The sequence below is a fragment of the Maniola hyperantus genome, chromosome 11 (genome assembly GCF_902806685.2).
Source record: "Maniola hyperantus chromosome 11, iAphHyp1.2, whole genome shotgun sequence".
In the NCBI taxonomy this organism is placed as follows: domain Eukaryota; kingdom Metazoa; phylum Arthropoda; class Insecta; order Lepidoptera; family Nymphalidae; genus Maniola; species Maniola hyperantus.
The window spans coordinates 10618774-10635523 of record NC_048546.1 but is presented as its reverse complement, the minus strand read 5'-3'; the positions used below and the strand labels follow the sequence as shown (position 1 = coordinate 10635523).

Below are 16750 nucleotides of genomic sequence, written 5' to 3'. Positions count from 1 at the left end.
GATTTTAAAGTTTATTTCATAGTTCAATAACATGAAATTGCGGATGCATATAATGCGTACGAAATGAGATCTCACTTGCCATTTTAACTTTATGTGTCAACTGTCAATGTCAAAAGTACGATAGGTGAACCATACTTTTGACATGACAGTTGACACAAAGTTAAAATAGCGATTGAGTTCTCATTTTTTACGGACCATACGTATGTTTTTTTTATGTTAGATCCCTGCAATAAAATCAAAATCCCAAATAATATCGTGATAAGTTATTTTTGACAGGGTTTGAGTTTCGAATAAATCGACGCGACTCCTAAGATAACGTTTCACCCGCGATTTGTGTGTACATAAAGTTTTGTCATCCTATTTTTATCCTTCAACAGACTCCAATAAGGTTTAAAATACATTGGTGTATGCGATCGTTTTACACTGCATTAATTCGCCACGTTCCAAGACAAAGAAATAATTTGTCTGTAAATATTTTGCGGTTTTACTGTTCGTATTATACACGACGGTAATTTCAAACCGACGACGAAGAATCAATAAGGGAATCCAAAGATGCGAAATAATAAAATTATTTGACGATTAGGAAACCGTGTACGTTCGCCAGGAACTTATCGAAGTTGTCCTGGAAACGAATCTTGTGAGTTCTTAGGCCGTCGAATAGGACTCCGTTAGTGAGTACTCCAAAAGCTTCCTCCAGCCTTGGTACATTAGCTGGGTCGTTGACTGCGAATGCTTCTATCAGCTGTCTCGCTAAACCTTCAAGTAAGGCTGGTTTGACGCAAGTTAGGGCGTATATCGCGGCGCCGGCTGCTGGTATTGAATCCGGTGGAATTTCCATCTTTATAATGAGCATTAATAGTAATTCTGCGAGGGTTAAAAGGGATATCGCGTATGGATTGTCGTCGCCTAGAGTGCGCACTTTGTTCGCGAGCCCCACAATAGTGTCGCAGCATAACGTGGACACGTCACAGGAGACGGCAGTGAGGCCTACGCGTAACGCTGTGACCACCATGTTGAAATCTTCTAGCGGCAGGTTGGTTAGCTGGAAATGAATATGTTACGTGTTTATATTTTGTTGATAATGCTCTTTAATAAACTAAAAATATGGTATTGATGCTCCAGCTCACGAATCAGTGTTATCAAATACCACTTGTTTAAAAAAGTGGGTATTTCCCCCTACCATTTACCCTCCATTATTGAGCTGATGTCCTGGTACCATTGTATCCTAATATTCCGTAACGCTGGTTGTCACTTCCGATTTTTAACCTCCTTTACTGCTGATGTCCTAGTATCTGCGCCAATATTCTAAAGAAAATTACCTGATCGGCATGATCCAAGTCTCGTAGCATACGATATGCGCGTAGAGCCAAAGTAGGTAGCGCTAGTAATGGAGGCGTGATTAGCGGCAACAAAAGTCGTAACCCACGCGCGCACGCTCCGCCCCACGCCCCTTCCGCCCCGCAACCCCCTCCACAACGCGACACGCTACTTATAACCTCCATTAGGGCACATATATCCTGGAATTGTTATAACAACATAACTTGGTTAAAACGATCCATTGCATGAAATTTTGTCTGGGTATAGCACACAATAACTGCATGTTTTTTTGCAGGACAAATATTATCGAAAATTGGCGCATACATTGAGTATTTTGTACCATTTTTTGTACTGCAAAAAACGTACAGTTTTAACCGTGTGAACTGTTCTATACTTTATGCGCCTGCCGCCATTACGTATTCAGTTAGATTCTTCCAGCAAAAACCCGTGCGGTGCTATTGTCGTGTAAAACCAGACAGTGCGAGAAAAATGGGCATAATTACACTTTGAAAGAACATTGTAAACATTAATTGTCTCTATAACATCACCAAAAATTACATTCGCATCAAGAATCTAATTTTTTTAAACGCAGGGTTCTGTAATTCTTAAACTCACATATTTTAAAATTTTATATTATAAAATTAGGGATTCATATTCATAATGACCACTTCCGACTGGAGAACATGACATTGTACAAAATATGCTAGGTTATTATTATCATACACATTATTAATCTTACCTCATAAGCTTCCTCTTCAGCATCTTGTGGAATACTGGATATTTTACCGGAATTCCATCTCATATACACTTCAAATGTTGTATTACACACTTCCAGAAATCTAGAAGGAAAAACGCTAAAATGAGTGACGTCAGGAGGACACAGGATAGTTACATCAGTTACTCGATGGTACTGGTAAAAAAAATATGGTACCTAGCTATATATTATATATATGATTTTTATATCCGTATTTTCAGGGATTCGGATGGGATGAGTGCGTGATCGCTCTTATGGTATCACCACTAAAACTTAAACAAGGCTTATTAAACAAACGTTAAATATGTGCGTTTTTATAGGCTAAAGCAGTGGCGTGCACAGGTTTGGGCCCCGGGTAAGAATTTAACATATTATTGTGTCGTCACATAGTTCCTGTCTACAGTTGCGTGTGGAACACTCACTTGTTCACGTTCTGTGGCTGGACGGAATGCAGCATGCGCTTGGCGCTCTTGGCGAGCAGGTTGAGCGCGGGCAGCACCACGCCCGGGTAGTTGTGGTAGCGGAATATGATGGCGGGGATCTTATCCAACGCACCCATCAGCATGATAAACTGCTCATCCATAGTTCCTACCTACAAAGACCTTGAATTGATTAAAAACACTTTGATCACACCCGACCCTACGCCACGCTATCAGACGCACGTTGATTAAAATTTAAATCCTAGTATTGTCTATATGTTACAGTCCAAAGCTAAAACATTGGCTTCTGTTTAAATTCTTAATACTAGGTAAAATGGAGTTTTAAAGCTGAGGAAATTGACGATTGGCAACAAAGCCAAGTAATATTTTGATAATCCAAATTATAAAAAGGAAAAGGTGACTGATGGCCTCATCTATCAACGCACAGCTCAAACTACTGGACTGATCGGGCAGAGGCATGCAGATATCTATCATGACGTAAACATCCGTTAAGAAAGGAATTTTAAAAATTCAACCCGAAGGAAATAAATTAGGGGTTCGAAATTTGTGTAGTACACGCTGACGAACTCGCGGGCACAATCTAAATATATAAAAGGAAAAGGTGACTGATTGACTGACTGGACTGACTGATCTATCAACGCACAGCTCAAACTACTGGACTGATCAGGCTGAAATTTGGCATGAAGGTAGCTTTTATTTGTGTAGTGTTATGTGTGTAGTAATGTATTTTTTGTGTAGTCCACGCGGATGAAGTCGCGAGCATACGCCAGTATAATAGGGAGGGGCAATGTACACACAACAGACGGAAACGTTTACGTGCGGAAACCAGCAGAGAGTGAAGAAGAAGAAGAAGAAGAAGCTAGTATAATTCTAACATACCTCAAGCACACCCTCAGTGACTCCAATAAAGCAGTCTAATGTATCCGCGAGTAGGGTACGAACAGGCTCAGTATCAGACTCCATGTTGATTATGTTCATCAATTTCTCTTGAAGTGCGACCGTGCTGCCCAGTAGACGGTTCCTTACGTCTCCTGACAAAAATAAATCAAAATAGGTATATAAAAAGAACTAGTATTTTGCTCGCTGCTCGAGCTGCTAAAGCAGCTCTCGAGGTCTATAATGGCCATTTTGAATAATAAAAATTTTTGTATGAAAAAATAAATTCCGCCATTTTGAATTTTTTTTCAAGTCATCGAATAGACCTTTGGATCCTGATCATCTCTTGCCAAGAAACCACTCTTCCATCTGTCATACCCTCCGAGATGGACGCCGATGAAATTTGTATGGCGGCCATCTTTTTTTCACAATTTTGAATTTTTTTTCAAATTTTTGGCAATTGGATGAGGTTTCGAATGACATTTGGTCGAGCACCTCCCACCTATCTTCAATACCTTGACCGTGCCCTTCACCCGTCTCCGAAATCCTCAATCATCAGCTCCCTCCATGTGTTGCCCTAAAGGAATCTTTGTCTTCTGTACGAAAGTATTAGTGAAAAAAAAAAGTTTCATACAAAATTTTACAGGAGGAAATTTTTTGAAAATCTCGGCCGCCATCTTGTTTTTCCAATTTTTTACACTTTTTCTAAAAATTGTTTACTAATATCTTCAATAGTTGCAAGTTGTAACAAAATCGGTTGGAAAACAAAAAAGTTACAAAAGTCAGGTCGGCCGCCATCTTGTTTTTCTGAAATGTCATAATTTTTCCCTACTCGAATCCCACTTCTGAACATATCTCCCATACATTATTATATCATTTTCTGTCTCTTTCTAGGAGAACAATTATGTCAATGAGTGAGTGAGTGAGTGAGTGAGTGGTAATTGAGCTATATATAGTATAAAAGGTAGGTGACTGACTGACTGATCTATCAAAGTATCAACGCACAGCTCAAACTACTGGACGGATCGGGCTGAAATTGGGATGCAGAAGTTATTATGACGTACACATTCGCTAAGAGAGGATTTTTGAAAATTCAACCCCCAAGGGGGTAAAATAGAGGTTTGAAATTTGTGTAGTCCACGCGGACGAAGTCGCGGGCATAAGCTAGTGGAATATAAGATCTCTCTCAAATAGATGAAAAATTCCTGAAGTCGGAAAGTTTGACAGATACAGTGTCAATCGCAATCATCTCTGATTGGCTGACACTACTGGCTAAAATGCAGATTTTCAGCAAAAAATTAGAAGAGACATGAATAGAGAATGTAAGTACTCTAAGTGGTCGAAATCTGGCAAAATGGCTGTAATATAATCTAAATTAACCTGTACCTACTGTTCTACGACTGGGTAAAGGCCTCCCTCCGATTTTTCCACAACTCCCTATTCTGTACCTCTTCGAACCACCTAACTTAATCACGCCATTGATGATTTTGGGACGTCCAAAGAAAAAAATCTTGCCCAAAAGTCATCTGGCATATTTAACTGTCCCATTTAAGTAAAATGATTTCAAGGCAAACGTCAGTTACTCACGTTTTGGAACGTACAGTAATATATATTATGCGATCTGCTGGTTTTTGCTAGTTTTAAATCTAATTTGCTGCATTCAATAGGATTTATCGATGGTAGAAAACATCATAATACCTTCAGCGAAAGTAGCTGCAATAGCGAAAGCTCTGTGTAACTCTTTTCTGAGTTCTCCAGGCAAGTTGCTGCCAGCTGCCTCCCACGCCACCAACGCTAGAAACTCTTCACAGCTCGCTAAGGGACTCTCTCTGCAAAGATGGTACACTTAGTTATTTATTTCGGAGATGAAGTCCTAAAACGGATAAGACTCTAAAGGTCAACGAACGTTGCGTAATTAGGTGCCGCGGGATCAATGCCGCGTCGTAGGCGGGGGATTGACCTGAGTTTTGCACGCTAACATATATTGCGAGTTTGAAAAATTCCAAATCACTAAAAATGAAAATTGTCAACTAAAAAGTATAAGGCAAATGGTTATTGGTATTGAACTGTGTTTAGGTAGTATAATTAATAGCGCTAAGTTTTTGCTAGCGTTCTAATTACACTCTGTATAACCAACTCACTTGTGATGCGAATGCGCGAGTGTAGCCAGCAGCATTAGCGCATGTTTGGCGGCCGTAGGTTGCGACGCCAGGTGGCGCAGCGTGGCGGCGGCGCGGCGCGCCACCAGCGCCACCACCCACGATACCCCGCGCGAACCTCGCCCGAACGCCACTTCCAGTACCTGAGTCCAAATTACAGTTCTTACAATTCGCGAAGGCGAGTGGCTCATGCTTGTGTTTAAGCGTTTGCTCGCGACTGACTGGTTCGACATGCACGCACACTTACGCAATGACCATGTATTCGACGGAACCATAACTAAAGTGCACTCGCCTTCATGAATTGCAAAAACTGTACATACTTTTGGGGGATGATTTTTTCGGAGGGCATACACTTCTAAATATATAAAAGGAAAAGCTGGCTGGCTGACTGATCTATCAATGCACAGCTCAAACTACTGGATGGATCGGGCTGCAATTTGGATTTTTGAAAATTCATCCCAGAAGGGGGTAAAATAGGAGATTGAAATTTGTGTAGTCCATTCGGACAAAGTCGCAGGCACAAGCTAGGTTTATATAAATAGCTAGTAAACGAGCAGACGGGTCACCCGATATTAGATAACTGATTACCGCTATTATTAACTTTATCTTTACTCATGGAAATTAGTTCTGCCATTGCCATTTAAAAACTTCTGCCTTACAGCGCGTTCTCACTTTGTCGTCGCCGTAATTTATTGTTGTATCGTTGTTAGAAAAGAGCTGTAGTCGACAGTTTATCGTGCCGTCCTATATGTGAACACCTCTACTTAAATATATATATAAGCCATGACGCTATAAACTGCACGGTTATATTATATCGTCACGAAAGGGAGGAACGCGCCCATACTGTAAAACTCATGGAAGTCAGGTCTGATTATTTACGTACCTCAGAGTATTGCGAAGGTTGCGGAACTAGGTAGGAGTTAGCCCAGATCTTGAGCAGCCACGACAGAGTGGCGGACAGCTCGGGGCTGAACACGGCGGCCAGCCCCGCCTCCAGCGCCGCGCACTCCCACGAGCTAATGCGCAGGATCTCACCCACCAATCTGACAATGGTACGTGGGTTCTATACCCTGTCCGCGGAATGAGGTTAGTATAGCGCTCTCTTTGTTACGTAATCCCATACAAATGATAAAGCCAAAAATCTGTATGCTAACCATTTTGAGTCACCAACCTATCACAAACGAAATTATGTTTTCTAATTGAATTTCGAATGTTTTTTGAAAACATATTTGATATGGTTAAATGTTAACGCCCACTGAGATTTTTGCCTCTATCATTTGTATGGGATTAAGTAACAGAGAGAGCGCCATACTAACTTCTTTCCGCGGATAGTGTATAATATAACTACATAACATTGTTGAGGACTATGGGACTAATTCTTCTGAAACTATATGATACCTTATACCATCCTTTTTTTCAGAAAACATATTGTCAAAAGGATGTCGCTACTTTTTGGTTTAAGACCACCAATAAAGACCTAAAAGCATTAGAGATTTTACAACAGTAATTTACAATCATCTATCTATTTGTAATCTAAATCTATTCATATGCATATTGCAGTTTTTCTTTGAAAAATCTGTTGTATTGTTATTCAAAGGCGACACGAGGCAAGACTCGTGGAATATTTACTTAATAACAGGTCAAGTTCCGTACGTACTGAACACGTACAGGGTTCCGTACTCATACATATAAAACCATCTATTCGTCATATTTTAATGTAGATAACGGGTAGATACAACAACTGCAATTGGGTTCAAATATCGACAAATAAAAGCATCAAATTAACCGTGATAAGTACCCGTTATCTACCTTAAAATATGTCGTTAAACCACAAAATAAGCTTAAAATCAAAATAACGTAACAGAGAGTGAGCTATAGTAGGTAACTTCTTTCCGCGGATAGAGTATAGGGATGCCAAAGGATCCCGTGCCGTGCCGCCAGTGGGCGCCTGTTCTACTCACTTCAATATAGGATCCACGTTGTCAGTACAAGTGCTCTCTCCGACAAGATATCGCAGCGACGCGTCGATGTCCGCGTTTTGCGACATACTGTACTGTACTAACTCACTCGGAATCATTACCGTTTCGCCCTCCGTACAATCTACTGCTAGGAAATGACCTGAAAATATCTGTTTATCAGTAAACTGACAGACAATCGAAAAATAATTCATGAAGGAAAAGATGACTGACTGACTTATATATCAACGCGCAGCTCAAACTGTTGGACGTATCGCCAAGAAAGGATCTTTGAAAATTCAACCCCTTATCTATAGTAAATATAAGAGTAACCACAGTAAAAAGTATTTTTCACAGAATAATAATTACCTGTAATCATTAAAATCCAGTGAAGGTCTTCGAACAGAGTGACCAGTTGTTCCCCGCCACTGACTTGCAATTTACCCATGTGCATTAACTGCAGTTGATTTTCGAGCCTACAACATACACATTTTTATCATACAGTTCTTGCAATTCACGAAGGCTAGTGAACTTTACTTGTGGTAACGTCGTTTACATGGTCATTGGGTAAGTGTGCGTGAATGTCGGACCAATCAGTCGCGAGCAAGTGCTGTCAAACGCACACATTTAGTGTACCTTACGTCATACCGATACGACCTAAACACAAGAATGAGTCAGTGGCCTTCGTGAAATGCAAGAACTCTAATAATCATCAGAATTCACAGCCCATCGCCGGTTTACTACTGAAAGCGGCTCCCGTCTCAGAATGAGAAAGGTTATGTTAGTTATATGGTTTAACTATCAGCAAAACGATTCGATTGTTATAAGATAAAGAATTATTAGACAAACACTAGTTATGTGACTGCATTACGTCACGTTTGACATATTATCTGTTGTACATGATTCAGTTAGCAGCTATCACTCGAGTTGCCAGCAAAAATCTTTCTATCACTTAAATTATCGGCAAAAATTTCTCAGACTGTCAACCCCAAATTTGTATAGTATAATGTATCTGATCGCTCTGATTGTCAGCAAAACATTGCTATGTAGTGCCCCTCGTCATCTAGTACACCAGATTATACTAACCTTTTGCTCCTGTCAGTAATCGAATTGAACAGCACGTGACAGCAATAGGCGGGCGCTTTTCGTGCGATCGCTCGGATCGTCAGCAAGACATTGCTATGTAGTTGCCGCTCGTCATCTTCCACGCCAGATCATACTAACCTTTTGCTGCTGTCAGTAAGCAAATTGAACAGCACGTGACAGCAGTGGGAGGGCGCTTTTCAAGTGATCGCTTCGATTGTCAGCAAAACGTTGCTATGTATTTGCCGCTCGTCATCTTCTACATCAGATTATACTAACCTTTTGCTCCTGTCAGTAAGCAAATTGAACAGCACGTGACAGCAATGGGAGGGCGCTTTTCAAGCGATCGCTTCGATTGTCAGCAAAACGTTGCTATGTAGTTGCCGCTCGTCATCTTCTACATCAGATTATACTAACCTTTTGCTCCTGTCAGTAAGCAAATTGAACAGCACGTGACAGCAATGGGCGGGCGCTTTTCGTGCGATCGCTCCGATTGTCAGCAAAACATTGCTATGTAGTAACCGCTCGTCATCTTCCACTTCATCCTTAATATCGTCTCCGCATCCATCACTGCTTTCTGTACCTCTGTAGTAAATTTGTATTGTTGAGGAATATTATATAACCACTCAAACTGAGTAAAAAAAATCCTTATTTTTTGTACAGCAAAAATTTCACTGACAAAAAACTGGAATGTCATATTTTGGGATTGACAAGGCCCAACCACTGAAGCGAGTGCAGCTTGCATCTCAGAAATTTTTATCCTAGGCAACCAGGAATTAAGTTCTTAAAACTTTCTGTTTGACAAACAAACAGAAAGTTTTAAGAACTTAATTCCTTGTGAAAGAAGTCTCAAGTATTTCATGGTAGTGGTATTTACACATTTTATTACCTTCACCTTTGTGATCTTTATAACAAGATAAGAGAATTTGAGCAAATTTTCACCAATTTGTAGTATCAATTTGAAACTTATCTAATTCTTATGAGAATACATTAATTTATGCTACCATCAAGTTGGTAGGACCATAGAGTTGGAAAAATGGCATAGGGATTCTCCAGTGGCTTTACTTTGGAAGTAAATCCATTGAGTTTCGGCTTATTTGACTTGCCTTAGTGATCTCTTTAGTGCATCACTAAGTATTGTGTTTTATAGTGCACTGTTATTTATGAATAGTACTAGTGGGATTTTAGTTCATGTTCAATAATTTTAACTTCTTTCATACCTGGTTCCATCAGGCGGCGCGAGTCGACACTGCAAATACGTCATGAAAATCTCAATGCAAGGACTCATCAGCCTCTCATTGGAGAACTCATTAGTGTCGTGCACTATTGAACTCCAAGTGTGCAGGAACTTGTTCAGAGATTCTCGCCATACTGTGTCGTCGTTCACCTAAAACATGTAAACAAGAACAAATAAACCAGTGACGAAAGATACAAGGATACCTTGCATTTTGGAGAAGAATTTTTATTTTAGAAAATAATAGTTCCAGGATTTTTATAAAAAAGCTAAATTGATGAAGTTGCAGGCATCCTTGCTATTGCTAATAATAAAATATAATATGCTAGTTGCTAGACTTTGTAGGTACTTGTTTAGATAGTTATAATTACATATTATGTTCAAAATGTGAAAAATACTTACACCCTCCTCAATAATAGATCCTCTAATGCAGTGACAAGTGTAATTCGTTAGATTTTGTAGAAATGCTGGAGGTGTAGACGCGATCATGGCTGGGGTAAAAAACTGTACCAGTCTCCTATAAATATCTGATATGCCCAACATTTCCCTGTCTAATGGCTGTATGAATGCCAGCATTCTCATAAAACTGTTCACATAGTTCTCAAAATATTGCAAGTACTGCTGTTTTAAATTACCAGCAGATACGACCACCCCGCTCAAACTAGCTAATTGCACTAAACACGTAAGAGATGGATTCGCTAGCTCAGGCGTAGTTCTAACGTACATGTGAATTTCAAAAAATAAAGCAATTAGCTCTGGTTGCATTATAGTATCTTTCCAGTTCAAGCTTAAACGTAGTGCAGGAGCTGTATCACTTTCATAAATAGCCTCAAATGCACCTATCAGCCTTTTTGATAGGTATGGAGACACATGGCTCCAACACAAGACAGTTTCAACTATAGTCAACAACTGCTTTGTTAATAAAGCCTGCTCGCCTTCAGGGTGATGTCCCGACCGCACAATTTGCTCCAAAACGCCAACAGTGAAACGAAAGATTCTTTTTAAATCTAAAGCCTCAAATGACTTTTTAAGGCGGAAGTGGACTTCCCATATTAAGCCTACGTCAGCTGATTTCACAGTGATGGCATATTCTTGCATTATTGATAATATAAGGGAGCATGCCAATTTTTGTTGGCTTATCGGAGAGCTAAGGATTATTTTCTCTAATTCATCAAGTAATGCTTTTCTCTCTCTGCCTCCATCGCTTATGCTGCCTCTTTTTATTATAACTGCAATTGTCTACAAAAAAAATTAGTTTGGTTAAATTAATGCTAAATTAAACACAACTTGAAATTAAAAAGGTTTTCAAATAGAAGATGAAAGTGGCCTCAATTGGAAAGGGGAATTATAAAATTAGAAAAAGTTCCAGTAATACTTTTAAAGTTTTTAAAATTTCATGTCTTACATGTTTAATTATACTGTGAATATTTAAACTAAATAAAGAGGATGTAAATACCTGTAGTAGCTTTTCTTTTAAGAATGGAGGAGCTTCCTTCCTAAGCAAATAGCTTAGTAAATATTCCCGCAGAGAAGAAATGTCATTTTCAGACAATAAGTTCCATTCTCGAATAAGTGCGGTTTTAATCAATCCTGCAGCCTCAAAGAGCACATAATCCGAAGTAGATTTCTCTAGAATCTCCCTACACAGCTGATAAGGGTTTTTAGTACTTCTGAACTCTAGGAATACACTTTCAGCTTGATGCCTTTGCTCAGAACTCACTAAATTTGGCGGTGCCTGCAACATAGTCAGTTTTTTGCAAAACAAGTTTCACTGAACATTGAATTTATAACACAAAAATTAAAATGTTTGATTCAATTTACCATTAACATTTGAGCTGCAGTTTCCAGGGTGTTTATCGCTGAATTATCCATGTTTACCGTGTTTACCTAGCTAATATTTTGGGATAGGAAATAAAACAGAGCGCGTATCCAAAATACGAGAATGTCAATAATTTTTCTTATTTATCCAAATCATTCCACTAGATTTTCTAATGAGTTACTCGTGCAACTTTTAACATTTCATGGTCTTTAAAATATGGCATAATCCTATAAAGCTTCCAAACATTATTTATTTAATAATTTACAGATTTGTGAATCGTGAAATCATATATTCATTTTTTTCTTGTAAATTAAGTGTTGCCAACTGATAGTTTACGTTCCGTTCCCTATCCATACTAATATTATAAATGCGAAAGTGTGTCTGTCTGTCAGCTAGCTTTTCACTGCTCAACCGTTCAACCGATTTTATCGAAATTTGGTACAGAGATAGTTTGCATCCCGGGGAAGGACATAGGCTACTTTTTATTCCGGAAAATTGAAGTTCCCACAGGATTTCAAAAACCTAAATCCACGCGGACGAAGTCGCGGGTATCATCTAGTTTAAAATAAAATAAAATGTCGATTAGCAACGCTAGCTCAGATATTGGCCAGGCCAAAAACTCCAAAATAAGAATACTATTATAGCTTTCGTTAATCGATGCGTGGACGGTGGAGGTAGTTGCCATCAAGTTGCAGGCAATGTCGCCATCAAGTTAGAAGCCTTTGCTTAGTTTACTAGCTTGCTTTCTTGGACAAATTATCTTGGGAAACAAAGGGTTGCCTTAGGATTCGTACCTATAAAAATTAAACCAACGAGAGTATAATAAAGTAGATGTTGTATGTAGATCTGCTGTAGTTATTCACATACCTAACTTTACGAAAATGTATTTTCGAAATTTTAAATTTTTCATTTATAATATGAACTATTTTCCCCACGATGTCGGGAATATTTCTTTATAGAGCAATGCTGATTATGACATTTTCTTTGCCTGTGACGTCAAAGATCACAGACTACAAAAAAAGCTATGAATATGAAAGAGAAACATGGAGAAGAAAAAGAGATTATGGATATTATGGGATGGGTTTGTAGCATTGACTTATGCACTTATGTAAACTTGTAGGTAGGTACTGTAGCTTATCCACACCCACTACACACCACACACATAAAATGAAAAACCGGCAAAGTGCGAATCATACTTGCGCACAGAGGGTTCCGTTACTCGGGTATTTTTACATTTTACACGGTAAATCAAAAACTATTAGGCATAAAAATACATAGAATAAACAGGTAAAGGCCTGTCATAATATGATACCCCACTTAGTAAGTATAGTTATCCGACTTTAGTTATCTTTTTTTGTCTTGTACGATGCCGTGTAGAAACCAAAGGGGTATGGGTTTAATAAAAACTGCCATACCCCTTCCAGGTTAGCCCGCTATCATCTTAGACTGCATCATCACTTACCACCAGGTGAGATTGCAGTCAAGGGCTAACTTGTATCTGAATAAAAAATTTTTTTTTTTTTGTGTGATGTAACCACAAATCCACGGTTTTCGGATTTATTCCTGTACTTATGCTTGCTATAACACCTACCTACCAGCCAAATTTAATGATTCTAGGTCAATAGAAAGTAGGTACCCTATAGGTTTTCTTGACAGACAACGAAGTTATCCTATCAGGGTTCCTTTTTCCTTTTGAGGTACGGAACAGAACCCTCTAAAAACCAGTAACAAACTATGTAGCCAGTGCTTATGAATTATATTCATTAGACAGGTACTTACAATACTTGTACTTATTATAGTTATCAAGAAACACTTACAGCTACTGCCTACTCTCTGCAGCTTATCACCTTGAATAATGATATTATGCATGCTATGTACAATAAACCAATAAAATTATGTAAGAAATGAACAAATCCACAATATTAAATTTCTTCAAGTTCCTGCAATCGTTTTTGTATTAAATCATGATTTAACCTATGCATACATAGAAATTGACGATTTAAAAATAATACGGGTATATCATGTCTATAAAGTCTGAGCCACCTGACGTTTTCTTGTCTTGTAATATCAACTTTTTTGATTATTAATTTATTTTTGTATGGTTCTAATTCTTCCATTACTCTGTCACATAAAGGACATGGATCTTTTGTATAGAAGGTCAATATAGGTGGACCTTGAACTGCATTGGCCCTGAAAAATTTTATAAAGTCTGAAAAATGTTTTAAGTAATAAAATAACACAAAAATTAAAAGTGCATATACTTGATTTAATCATAAAATAATATGTTTATATTCCCAGAATATATCATACAAAACTAAAAAATATTTTATAAACTATTTATAGTTTAACGCTTACAGTCTTACACCTACTAATAAAAGTACAGAGCTGTCAAATTAATGTAATACTCAATGTACTCAATATTGCAAATTAAAAGGCACCAGTGGTATAAATGATTAAAACTATGACACAAGTTCAAACTAGATATTTAAATATTTTTTGTCACAGAGTTTTTACGTTATATGCTTTTAAACTTACAATTTTTCAATCATAATTGAAGAAGCACCACCACCTCCATTACAAATTGCTCCTACACCTTTCTCGCCTTTCTTTAAAGCGTGACATAGATGAACAACAAGACGAGCGCCTGACATGCCAATTGGATGTCCAAGACTCACTGCACCCCCATGGACATTAACCTTAGCTGGGTCTAGGCCTAAAAGCTTTAGATTGGCTACTGCCACCACACTGAAAGCTTCGTTTATTTCCCATAATGCTACATCTTCTTTTTTAACACCAGTCTGTTCTAATAACTTGGGTATTGCAACAGCTGGTGCTATAGGAAAGTCAATGGGGTCACATTCACCATCAGCGAACCCTACAATACGAGCTATGGGGGTAACATTCAACCTCTGTGCTGCATCAGCAGTCATCAATACCAAGGCTGCTGCACCATCGTTCAATGTTGAAGCATTGCCTGCTGTCACTGTGCCGTTTTCCTTCTGAAATACCGTTGCTAATTTGTTGAACTTTTCAAAGTTCACTCGTTTGTACTCTTCATCTTCTGAAAATATGATGGGTGGGGCGCCACGCTTTTGTGGGACTGGTACTGGGACTAATTCATCAGCAAAGGTTTTAGATTCATAAGCAGCTGCACTTCTCTTGTAACTGGATATAGCATATTCGTCTTGTTGCTGCCTACTTATTTCTAATTTCTTGGCAGTGTTCTCTGCACAGTTACCCATGTGGAACTTGTTGTAAACATCAGTTAAACCATCAAAGACAATGCCATCTATTAATTGCATTCCACCATATGTAGTTTCACCTCTCTTTAGATAGAACGGTACATTGGACATAGATTCCATTCCGCCAGCTAGCATGACCTCTTGAGTTCCTGTTTGGAGACCTTGTGCCGCAAGCATGACTGATTTCATGCCTGAAGAACAGACTTTGTTGATGGTTGTGCATATTGTGCTCTTTGGGAGACCAGCATAAATCACAGCCTGCCTGGCTGGGGCTTGGCCAAGAGATGCTGAGCAAACATTGCCAATGTATACCTAAAAATAAAATAGGCCTGATTATTTATTAAAAACATACAAGTGCTTAAGAAAAATTATAATCAGTTTTTTTGAGAAATTTCTTACAAAATAATTATGAATTAATTTCACAATAAAAGTTAGAAAAATGTATATAATAGGAAGTCATTTGTGTGTCACGTAGGTACCTACTTCTTAACAATCTATGATTGTTATCGATTAATATAACTTTGTGTAATATTATGTAAATGATATTTAAATTGTCAACTTAATCCAACGAATTATAATGATAATGGTTAAAAGGAATTAGTTTTAGCGTTAATTTTCTTTCTGTGGTACCTACTAAGTATTAATAATGTATGCCATCAAGCTATCGAAATATAACTGTAAAAGTAGAAAGTAGGTAAATCTTCACTAACCTCTTTAACTTCTTCCTTCGGAATGCCGGCTCTTTCGATAGCTGCTTTCACAGCAACAGCGCCTAGGTCTGGAGCTGAAAGGCTGGCCAAGCTTCCTCTGAAGGAACCAATTGGAGTCCTGACTGCTGATGCTATTACAACTTCATTTAGAGACACTTTGGTAGAGTATGCTGCCATTGCTCTTAATAGCTGACCGAAAAAATTAAAATATTTACTTCAGTTACCTACCTAATAACTTAATAAGTTCCTTTTAGTTACCTACTATAACAATTCTTAACTTTTATTTCAGTGATGACGTCAAAATACACAACAAAAAAATTACCTACCGTCTCGTTCGAAAGTTCAAAACCGACTGGCGAAAACGAAGTGTTTTCTTGACAGAAGAAAAAAATTTACGAACCTTGCCTGCTGGATGCATTTTAATGCTAATTATTCTACTTCCTTTTAAAAATATCATGATTTATTCTTTTCACAAAATACAATGGACTTAACCGAGATGAAACACGCGACAAAAGACTACAAATAGAAATTAAGTGAGTTATCATTTATATTATCAACTCCGAAATAAAATTATTTATTCTAACTTATCTATAGAGAAAAACTACACACACTATATTCTCATTCTTCTAACCATGACTTTTGAGTCGAATTTGATTTGTACAAAATTTAATGTAGGTAAATATTCTTTGACCTGTTCTTTGACCCCACACCACAGCACACCCCACAAGTTGTTTTGTTCATTCTACTTTCATTCATATTTCATTCATAGAATATCCACTCACGATCCACTTCTTCAATCTTCATAAGAGGGCCCGCACACGTTCAAACATGTTTGTTAAATTTTACGTTTTGTTTGATAAGGTCATCAAACACAAGAGCACGGTGCAAATTATACCATTCAAACATATGCTATTGGTCTGTGATTCAAACAGGTCTGTCAAACAGGCTTGTCAAACAAGGCGTCACTTTCGACGCAGAATCTGGAAAGGGTTAAAATATACTATATTATACTATATTATACTATATTATACTAATAGGGATACTGCACTGAGTGATGAGCACCGCGGATAAAGGATTTCTTTCATTAACTTTAGCAATGTGTTTGAAAAAAATTAAAAAGGAGACGTTAGGCACGAGAATGGTTAAAACAGCGAGATATAT

The 16750-nt window shown here is 38.1% G+C and overlaps 2 protein-coding genes and 1 long non-coding RNA gene across 6 annotated transcripts in view; 1 reads left to right on the top strand and 2 right to left on the bottom strand.

Annotated features, from left to right (window-relative positions):
• The window catches only part of LOC138403002 (uncharacterized), a 66535-nt gene that overhangs the window by 2184 nt on the left and 47601 nt on the right, over positions 1–16750 (top strand). The gene's annotated exons all lie outside the window — the stretch shown is intronic.
• On the bottom strand, positions 3–11984 carry LOC117986375 (exportin-4-like). 2 transcript variants are annotated; one of them, XM_034973207.2, is made up of 15 exons: positions 11640–11984; positions 11275–11553; positions 10221–11057; positions 9805–9971; positions 9002–9169; positions 7871–7977; positions 7508–7664; positions 6430–6589; positions 5529–5689; positions 5086–5216; positions 3391–3542; positions 2494–2663; positions 2057–2156; positions 1320–1517; positions 3–1042 (listed from the first exon to the last, which is right to left on the bottom strand). In XM_034973207.2, exons 1-15 carry the CDS (start codon positions 11688–11690, stop codon positions 569–571), a joined length of 3312 nt encoding a protein of 1103 aa, XP_034829098.1. In that variant the 5' UTR covers positions 11691–11984; the 3' UTR covers positions 3–568. The 2 variants fall into 2 exon arrangements, with proteins under 2 accessions (XP_034829098.1, XP_069357812.1); XM_069501711.1 differs by lacking the exons at positions 9002–9169; positions 9805–9971; positions 10221–11057; positions 11275–11553; positions 11640–11984 and adding an exon at positions 8588–8703.
• Positions 13378–16289, bottom strand: Acat1 (Acetyl-CoA acetyltransferase 1). 3 transcript variants are annotated; one of them, XM_034973212.2, is made up of 4 exons: positions 15990–16289; positions 15590–15778; positions 14173–15191; positions 13378–13827 (listed from the first exon to the last, which is right to left on the bottom strand). In XM_034973212.2, the coding sequence occupies exons 1-4, from the start codon at positions 16044–16046 to the stop codon at positions 13560–13562; spliced, it is 1533 nt and encodes a 510-aa protein (XP_034829103.1). In that variant the 5' UTR covers positions 16047–16289; the 3' UTR covers positions 13378–13559. The 3 variants fall into 3 exon arrangements, with proteins under 3 accessions (XP_034829103.1, XP_069357859.1, XP_034829104.1); XM_069501758.1 differs by having other exon boundaries at positions 15916–16042; XM_034973213.2 differs by lacking the exon at positions 13378–13827 and having other exon boundaries at positions 13883–15191; positions 15990–16284.